The sequence below is a fragment of the Caenorhabditis elegans genome, chromosome IV (assembly GCF_000002985.6).
Source record: "Caenorhabditis elegans chromosome IV".
Taxonomy (NCBI): domain Eukaryota; kingdom Metazoa; phylum Nematoda; class Chromadorea; order Rhabditida; family Rhabditidae; genus Caenorhabditis; species Caenorhabditis elegans.
The window spans coordinates 8,563,507-8,572,946 of NC_003282.8; the positions used below are offsets into that span (position 1 = coordinate 8,563,507).

The 9,440-nt window shown below is 37.5% G+C and overlaps 4 protein-coding genes across 4 annotated transcripts; 2 read left to right on the plus strand and 2 right to left on the minus strand.

Annotated features, from left to right (window-relative positions):
- Positions 1-97: 97 nt before the first annotated feature.
- Positions 98-1,091, minus strand: mpst-6 (thiosulfate sulfurtransferase; the record flags this gene model as incomplete). The annotated part of the gene is made up of 3 exons (NM_069060.3): positions 98-276; positions 319-661; positions 711-1,091. The coding sequence occupies 3 exons, from the start codon at positions 1,089-1,091 to the stop codon at positions 98-100; spliced, it is 903 nt and encodes a 300-aa protein (NP_501461.1).
- Positions 1,092-3,676: 2,585 nt separating this feature from the next.
- On the plus strand, positions 3,677-4,670 carry mpst-5 (thiosulfate sulfurtransferase; the record flags this gene model as incomplete). Its single annotated transcript, NM_069061.1, has 3 exons — positions 3,677-4,057; positions 4,107-4,449; positions 4,492-4,670. The coding sequence occupies 3 exons, from the start codon at positions 3,677-3,679 to the stop codon at positions 4,668-4,670; spliced, it is 903 nt and encodes a 300-aa protein (NP_501462.1).
- A 967-nt stretch (positions 4,671-5,637) lies between these two features.
- Positions 5,638-6,847, minus strand: Y59H11AM.4 (uncharacterized protein). The gene is made up of 7 exons (NM_069062.2): positions 6,792-6,847; positions 6,335-6,513; positions 6,112-6,288; positions 6,016-6,063; positions 5,900-5,969; positions 5,810-5,855; positions 5,638-5,762 (listed from the first exon to the last, which is right to left on the minus strand). The coding sequence occupies exons 2-7, from the start codon at positions 6,473-6,475 to the stop codon at positions 5,687-5,689; spliced, it is 558 nt and encodes a 185-aa protein (NP_501463.1). The 5' UTR covers positions 6,476-6,513; positions 6,792-6,847; the 3' UTR covers positions 5,638-5,686.
- Positions 6,848-7,931: 1,084 nt separating this feature from the next.
- Y59H11AM.1 (Major sperm protein) lies at positions 7,932-8,315 on the plus strand (the record flags this gene model as incomplete). The annotated part of the gene is made up of 1 exon (NM_069063.3): positions 7,932-8,315. One exon carries the CDS (start codon positions 7,932-7,934, stop codon positions 8,313-8,315), a length of 384 nt encoding a protein of 127 aa, NP_501464.1.
- Between the last annotated feature and the right edge of the window lie 1,125 nt (positions 8,316-9,440).

The following is a 9,440-nucleotide window of genomic DNA, read 5'->3' on the forward strand; positions in this document are numbered from 1 at the left end:
CATACACTTCACAAAAGTAAAGCATATGAAAACCAAAAAACACAAAACACCGTCAGCGACTTGTTGTATGCAGAAATAAATCAGAAATGATTGTCACTTATCCCTTTGTGTTGAGATGTTGTGGCGCCTTGTAAGCCAACTCGTGGACTCCTCCATTGTACAGCTTGGCAACGATTCCGGAACGAGCAGCCGCGAGCCAAATAGCTGAAGCTGAGAGTCCGATTCCGCAACCAATGACAACGGTGTCTCCGACTTTGATTCCCTTGGCGGCGAAGGCTGGAAGTATTCAGTTAACTTCTGCAAATGATATCAACTAACCTTGATCACAATCAGTCTTCTTCTTGAATCCCTTGGCAGCACAAACTTCTCCGATTGGGAAGTGAATCGCATCCTTGCAACGAACACCTTCGGCTTTCGAGTCTGGATATCCAATTGGAACTTTTCCGATAAACTCTTCCTTCGAACGAGCATCCAAGTACTTGATACTAGCCAAGTTATCGAATGGAATATCAGCCATCTTGGCAAGAATGTTGTTGTCGACCGATTTAGCTTCATAGTTTCCAGATGAGATCATGCTCTCACCGGATTGAACGACACCTTGGGCAAGTTTGAATGCTTCAATACCACCGTTCAAGACAGATACGGTAGTATAACCATAGTACTGGAAACACAAAGAATTTAAATTTATTCTGATACATTTTGAAACTAACTCTGAATGTCCAGTAAGCACGAGAAGCAGCAGCCATACCACCATCTTTTCCACGTCCATAGATGACCAAATGATCTCCGTTGAATACACCCAATCTCTTAACATACGACGAGAATTCCTCTGGAGTGTACAAAGTGAACCGCTCATTCTCCGATGGATAGTATGCAATGTCAAAGTTGAAGTGAGCAGCTCCATTGATGTGCTCGGCAAGGTACTCAGGGTTCTTCAACTCATTCATTCCAACACCAAACTTGTTGTAGTACTTGGCCTTGTATTCGGCAATATCGGCTTTCGGCTTGAAGGTCCACGAGGCGTCAAGGATGCGGATGTTTCCAAAGTTTTGGACTACCCACTTCGGCTCGACAATCATATCCACAGCCATGGCTCTTCTTTCTTCAGTTGGTTGATAATCGCTGTTGTCACAAGACGATAAACTGAATTTTCGTTGCAAATCCCCTGTATTTACCCTTTTCTTATCAGGATGACACAATCTAAAAGGTTACAAAGGTTATTCGAGCATCACGTAAATTTTGATCTTATGGAAATTATAAAAGTCAGCATTATAGATTGGTGATAGTTGGGAATCATTTAATTTAATTAATTTACGCTCTCGAGGAATAAGTGTGAATAAAATAAATAAAGTAAAATAAAAGTGAATAAATGCATAAATGTGATTTCTCAAAAAATTTCTGAGCTTGTTTGAATTTAGATAACACTGAAGACTTTGAATCATTTTATAATTTAATTTCAGTTTCTCTGACGGCGACGAACAGATCATGCTTGATTATGATGCAGAAGAAGAACTGTTGGAAGATCCGTTCAAGTCAGTTTAGGTGTTCTTGAAGCTTTCTAAAAATAACTCGTATTCTCCAAGGGCACAAATCTGATTGTTGTTGAGGCTGGAAATTATTAAAAATATTCTGAGGAAGTGTTTGCTATGTAAAATTAATTTTTAAGCTTAAAACTGAGAGTGAATTGAAAGAGGACGGCATAGAATTCGTGCACCGCTGCCTGAATTCTATGTATTTGTTTATATGTAAATTCATGGACACCACTCCAGCCGCTGACCGCGCCTACGGCGCGGCCAACGACTGGCAACATTTGAAATGTTTGACACAATCATTCAAAAATGTCTTATGAAAAAATAATGAAACTTTCACATCTTCCCAAATGTTCCCGACTTTAAGCAAAAAACTATCAAAATATCTTGACATTATCCTCACCAATTCCCAAGCCAATACATTTTCAAAAACTTAAAACGCAATTTTCCACCAAACTCCAATAATCCTACAATAATCCTACAGCACCCCCAACAGTACCACTACAGTACCTTGACACTATTACCTACCAACTCCCGAGCCAACACTTCTTCAAAACGTTTTAAACTCAAATCTCCTAAACTACAGTAACCCTACCGTGTATCTACAGTACTCCTACAGTACTACTACAGTACCTTGACATTATCCCCCCAGCAACTCCCAACCCAATACCTCTTCTGTAGACAAAAACTCAATTTTTCCTAAACTACAGTAACCCTACCGTGTATCTACAGTACTTCTACAGTACTACTACAGTACCTTGACATTATCCCCCCAGCAACTCCCAACCCAATACCTCTTCTGTAGACAAAAACTCAATTTTTCCTAAACTACAGTAACGCTACCGTATACCTACAGTACTTCTACAGTACCACTACAGTACCTTGACATTATCCCCCAGCAACTCCCAACCCAATACCTCTTCTGTAGACAAAAACTCATTTTTCCTAATCTACAGTAACCCTACCGTATACCTACAGTACTCCTACAGTACCACTACAGTACCTTGACATTATCCCTCACCAACTCCCAACCCAAAACCTCTTCTGTAGACAAAAACTCAATTTTTCCCAAACTACAGTAACCCTACCGTATACCTACAGTACTCCTACAGTACTTCTACAGTACCTTGACATTATCCCTCACCAACTCCTAACCCAATATCTCTTCCAACTACAGAAAAGAGAGTTGAAACATCTAAGATCAAACTACAAACTACAAACGGACGGAAGGACACGCGCTTTATATATAGTAAATTGATAAAATTGTATCCGGGATTCGCAAAACAGTAACATTTTCTGTCACGTCATATCAACTATTTAAAACAATTTCTAGATAGCGGGGGCCCGCCAGCCCTTCGGTAGTGGGGTATATCAGATAGGTACTCGGCATTTGGCTCTAGCTTCTTGCCCAAGTTTAGCCCAAAAAATATTAACTTGGATCAGAAGCTGTCTAAACTTGGGCAAAAGTTAGGCAAAACTTTGGCAAAACTTGGATTCAAGCTTTACCAAAGTCTAACCCAAGTTTCACCCAACTCTTGCCAAGCTTTGGCCCAAGTTTGAAACGAAATAAGAAAATTTAGGCCCAAAGTTTGGCAAGAGTTGGGGGAAACTTGGGTTAGACTTTGGTAAAGCTTGAATCCAAGTTTTGAGAAAGTTTTGCCTAACTTTTGCCCAAGTTTAGACAGCTTCTGATCCAAGTTAATATTTTTTGGGCTAAACTTGGGCAAGAAGCTAGAGCCAAATGCCGAGTAGCTTGTGCAGGTTCTCGGCTTCGCCTCGAACCACTCGGTTGCAAGTTTTTTCAAAGTCTTCAGTGTTATCTAAATTCAAACAAGCTCAGAAATTTTTTGAGAAATCACATTTATGCATTTATTCACTTTTATTTTACTTTATTTATTTTATTCACACTTATTCCTCGAGAGCGTAAATTAATTAAATTAAATGATTCCCAACTATCACCAATCTATAATGCTGACTTTTATAATTTCCATAAGATCAAAATTTACGTGATGCTCGAATAACCTTTGTAACCTTTTAGATTGTGTCATCCTGATAAGAAAAGGGTAAATACAGGGGATTTGCAACGAAAATTCAGTTTATCGTCTTGTGACAACAGCGATTATCAACCAACTGAAGAAAGAAGAGCCATGGCTGTGGATATGATTGTCGAGCCGAAGTGGGTAGTCCAAAACTTTGGAAACATCCGCATCCTTGACGCCTCGTGGACCTTCAAGCCGAAAGCCGATATTGCCGAATACAAGGCCAAGTACTACAACAAGTTTGGTGTTGGAATGAATGAGTTGAAGAACCCTGAGTACCTTGCCGAGCACATCAATGGAGCTGCTCACTTCAACTTTGACATTGCATACTATCCATCGGAGAATGAGCGGTTCACTTTGTACACTCCAGAGGAATTCTCGTCGTATGTTAAGAGATTGGGTGTATTCAACGGAGATCATTTGGTCATCTATGGACGTGGAAAAGATGGTGGTATGGCTGCTGCTTCTCGTGCTTACTGGACATTCAGAGTTAGTTTCAAAATGTATCAGAATAAATTTAAATTCTTTGTGTTTCCAGTACTATGGTTATACTACCGTATCTGTCTTGAACGGTGGTATTGAAGCATTCAAACTTGCCCAAGGTGTCGTTCAATCCGGTGAGAGCATGATCTCATCTGGAAACTATGAAGCTAAATCGGTCGACAACAACATTCTTGCCAAGATGGCTGATATTCCATTCGATAACTTGGCTAGTATCAAGTACTTGGATGCTCGTTCGAAGGAAGAGTTTATCGGAAAAGTTCCAATTGGATATCCAGACTCGAAAGCCGAAGGTGTTCGTTGCAAGGATGCGATTCACTTCCCAATCGGAGAAGTTTGTGCTGCCAAGGGATTCAAGAAGAAGACTGATTGTGATCAAGGTTAGTTGATATCATTTGCAGAAGTTAACTGAATACTTCCAGCCTTCGCCGCCAAGGGAATCAAAGTCGGAGACACCGTTGTCATTGGTTGCGGAATCGGACTCTCAGCTTCAGCTATTTGGCTCGCGGCTGCTCGTTCCGGAATCGTTGCCAAGCTGTACAATGGAGGAGTCCACGAGTTGGCTTACAAGGCGCCACAACATCTCAACACAAAGGGATAAGTGACAATCATTTCTGATTTATTTCTGCATACAACAAGTCGCTGACGGTGTTTTGTGTTTTTTGGTTTTCATATGCTTTACTTTTGTGAAGTGTATGAGAAAATTGAAGAATAAAGATTGAATGAAAATGCATAAAAATTGTTCACTTTGATTGTTTTCTTGTCTGTTTTCTGGAGTGACTATATACTTTAAATATAAGTGTCTGCCTATCAAGACTGCTTATTTCATTTTTCTTTAATAAAATACTTGCATACAATTCACGGAAAATGCATCCCTTCTAAAAATAGACAAATGCCGAATCTCTGTAAATAAACCTTCACACGTGGAACTACAAGCTTGAAACCGAAATCAATCAAATATTTATCTGAATTGCTCAGTAATTTGCCAGTTTACAAAATTTCAGTCAACTCATTGGATTCTTTTAAATCTGTCAGATGTAAATTTGTAGTATTCTAACATTTATTTCTACATTTAGTTTTGAAAAAATATTCAAATAAAATGAAAACACGCAATTTGTATGGTACAAGTTTAAAATATTGGTGATGATTCGTGGATTTGGTGGGGCGAGTATTTACCGGTATGAAAAGCGTTTCAGACAACAATCGATGCCTATTTCATATAAAATTATTTCTTAAGAGATCTGAGTGGTTTTTTCTTGAATTTCAATCCTGGCAATCGGAATTATTTGAAATTTGAGAAATCATTTATCACGCAAAGTACAAAAGAGTGAAATAAACAAATGCAGGCAGATATAAAATAGTCACGTAGGCAGGTGTTAGGCATGTACGTAGGCCGACAATTATATAGTAAGTGTCTACATCTGGAAACATTATATACAGCCTGAAACACTATCGGCACAAGGAAGACGGAAGGTGAGAACAGAGGTGAGTGTGAGGTACGCTCATTACACTGTCCCTGGCTGGAATATATCGGGTAACGCTAATAATCTAAAAAGAACTTTCAATGAGATCGATGTTTATTTCAAATTCAGTTTTAGCAGAAACAGTTTATATTTCTCATTTTCCAATTGACTTTGTATCTCTCAATGTATCATCTTCGCGGAGTCTTTCCTTCTTTGAATCACTCAATTCACTGAAAAATTCTCAATTTTCGACGGCTCAAAGAAAAAAAAATCCCACGATTTCTTTTTCTCGAGTTCAGGCTCTTCCGTCTTGTCGGTTTTATCTGAAAAATGTCAGCAAATGTATTAAAAATCAGAGTTTTCTCACTGATTCCTTCTTCACTTATTTTCTTATCATCATTTTCAACAGGGGCTTCAGCATCTTTTTCCTCGTTTTTCTAAAAGTTTACAAATGGGGTATTCACTGAAATTTTTCAAACTTACCGGTTTTGCAGTCTTTCGAACAGATTTTTGCTTTTTCTGTGTCGCTTCCTATAAATAAAAATTGATTGTAGAACGTTTCTGAAAAAACGCCAGTACCTTCTTTTTCTCTTTCTTCTCCTTTTCCCCTGTTTTTTCTTTGGAAATAGGCTTCCCTTTCTCTTTTGATAAGTTTTTATTTGGAACTTCTTCCTTTAGTCCTTCAACGTTTCCTCCATCCTTTCCTTCAGTTTCTTGCTTTGATTGTGGTACTTCAATCGGAGTATAAGAAACTTGCTAAAATATGTAACATTTGAAAAAACAGATAAACAGATAAACTTGCCGGAGCAGGCCTCTTGACACGTTTTCTTGACATTGTAGACGGATTTTTGGAATTACTCGAATATTTATTTTTCTTGGAGCACAGAGTAAAAGTTGGAAACATAAACGAGAATCCGATGATTGATATGATAATGACGATCATTGCTGTTAGTTTTAATATTTGCTCATCGAGTGGCGAATCTAAAATGAAATAAAGCTTGAAATCGAAAATCAATGACGATTTTTTCTTTTCAACTTTGTGGATCCACGTGTATTCAGGTGGACCCTTCGCCGTTTGACATCTGAAAATGGCGGGAGTCGTCACATAAAATTCACAGTGAGACGTGTAAGCTTCCCGCAAAATTTCAGAGTCAAACAGTGACGGGGTGAATATCCGTGTGTTTCGTGTTTCTTTTCATTTCTTATAGTAGTTAGAGAAAACCCAAAGTCATCCACCTGAAAAAATCAAATTAACTTACATATTGAAACAAAACAACTTGTTTTCTGAGCCTGTGAAAGTGAAATACATGAATCTTCCCAAAGTTCAAAAATATGTATGCCACGTGAGCTTATCGTGATTTTAATATAAAGTTCTTTAGCATATTTTTAATTGTATTGTTACTTATTGTTAGTTTTAATGATTTATTTCCAATGGATGATCTACATACAATCTAGCGGGTATTTGATAAAGTCGGATCGTACGGCTAATTGTTCGGGGCAAATGTACAAAACTTCTTCTTTCAGAATGAATATTCAGTAATTCTTTCATAAAATTCCTGCCGTACAAAAATAATTAATTAATTAATCTTAACGATGGCGAACAAAACTCTGATATACCAGGAACAATTTCAATTAAAATAGTCGATAGAAAATCAATTTCTATGTTTTTCAATGCTGAAAAGTTTATAATGTGCTAAAAATTACTATTTTACTTTTTTACTAAAAATTAGTTTGATCGAATTTTAACTTCCCATGAACGGGGGACGAGATTATTTGTTCTCTCTCTCTCTGCTTCCTTCCATCTTTCTTCATTTCAAAAAAGGCATTATTTCATTATAGTGAGAAGCAGGCATAGAAAGAGAACTACTACTGCTCCAATAAGAGTGACCACTCGAAAAAGGGTCATTATTTCCGTTTTTGTTTGGCTTCACAGATTTGCATGCTGAATGCATGGAGAATGAACTTAGAGTAGGCAAAAGTTTTTAAAGTGAATACATAAATTTTTTAAGAGTTACGTTGAGAATATCGTAAAAATGAATATTTTATTGTATTGAAGAAAAGAGACGCATGTTGTGTGTAGAATGTGAAATGAATTAATTTTTAAAGAAATGTTCAAAACATGGTAATGGTTATTGTTTTGATGTTTGGACGACGTAATGTGCATTTTAGTAGATAGTTGCTGACAACTTTTCTTTTTGTATTCTGAGGACTGCACTAAGTCTCATTCTTCTCTACAGCCTTTTTCCATTTTTTTCATTCAGATGCAGCATTCTTCCTATGTTTTGTCACCTGACACAAAAAATTACGCAACACTTGAAATTTCCTATATTTCACATTTTCTCTCTATTTCAATTACTAATCTTCACTGCGAGTTCTTATAACTCCTTCAACAAGTCGCCATGGCCCAATCTGTCCCACCAGGAGACATCCAAACCCAGCCGGGTACCAAGATCGTCTTCAATGCCCCATACGATGACAAACACACCTACCACATCAAGGTGATCAACTCATCGGCTCGCCGTATTGGATACGGTATCAAGACCACCAATATGAAGAGAGTTGGAGTTGATCCACCGTGTGGAGTTCTCGACCCAAAAGAAGCTGTGCTGTTGGCTGTTTCCTGTGATGCTTTCGCATTCGGACAAGAAGACACCAACAACGACCGTATCACTGTTGAGTGGACCAACACCCCGGATGGAGCTGCAAAGCAATTCCGCCGTGAATGGTTCCAAGGAGACGGTATGGTTCGTCGCAAGAACCTCCCTATCGAGTACAACCCATAGAGTCCTGTGCTATCTTTTTCAATAAATGATTTTTGAAAGCTCGTTGTTTTTTCTCTTGTTTAAAATTTTCAGATTTAAAAACGTATCAAATTTGAGTACAACCCAAAGAAGGCTTTTTAGGCACAAAATTTCAGAGTGATATATGTTTACGATTCTATGAGTTCAACCATCCTACACGGTCAAATTTTTTAACGAATTTTTAAACGAATTTAAACATTAATTTGTTGCTGCCACTTAAATAATACATTCTAATACTCATGGAATTTACAGACACTTTCCAACATTTTAATTCGTATGTAGAATATATTTATTGTATAGAAAAGTGCAAGCTTTACCAGTACCCAAATAAATAAAAAACTAACATAAACTTTACATTTTTCTTCTCGGGTTGTATGATCAAAAGTAAGAGTTGCAAATATACCATCCAGTCGTTTAAAATCTATTCCTCCTTGGACTTCCTCTATTTTTGAATTATTGTGAACAGTCGTATTGAAGAATAATGTTTAAAACTTCCAAACTCGATTGCCTGGGATGATATTGAACTCTCCGTCAAAGTGCTTCCTACTATGTGTACATTCAGAAAATGTCTTCTTGTATGATACTGGTTTACGGCAGCAGTTGGCAACACAGGGGCATAACTTTCAATTTTATCATAGAATTCTGGTCCGTTCCTAACTTTCAGTTCTGTTGTCATTTGAACTCATGTTCGGAAGCAAGCAGAGCATCTGATTGTTTTGAACGGATACGATTGAACTCTTGACGATTAGCAAATATGAAATCAGAATTTGTACGGTTGGTTATAGTTGTTCTGGTGCACGACAACGATACGATATAGCTATAAACGATACGATATAGCTATAAACAATACGATATAGCTATAAACGATACGATATAGCTGTTTACGATACGATATAGCTATAAACGATACGATATAGCTGTTTACGATACGATATAGCTATAAACGATACGATATAGCTGTTTACGAGACGATATAGCTATAAACGATACGATATAGCTGTTTACGATACGATATAGCTATAAACGATACGATATAGCTGTTTACGATACGATATAGCTATAAACGATACGAAATAGCTATAAACGATACGATATAGCTGTTTACGA

Excerpts from the sequence above, each read along its gene's own strand:
- Y59H11AM.4 (NM_069062.2), bottom strand. The coding sequence starts at position 6,475 with ATGATCGTCATTATCATATCAATCATCGGATTCTCGTTTATGTTTCCA. Across the intron at positions 5,970-6,015 it reads TTCGAAAGACTGCAAAACCG|AAAAACGAGGAAAAAGATGC; the intron begins GTAAGTTTGAAA and ends GTAAACTTTTAG. Across the intron at positions 5,763-5,809 it reads GAACTCGAGAAAAAGAAATC|TGAATTGAGTGATTCAAAGA; the intron begins GTGGGATTTTTT and ends AGAATTTTTCAG.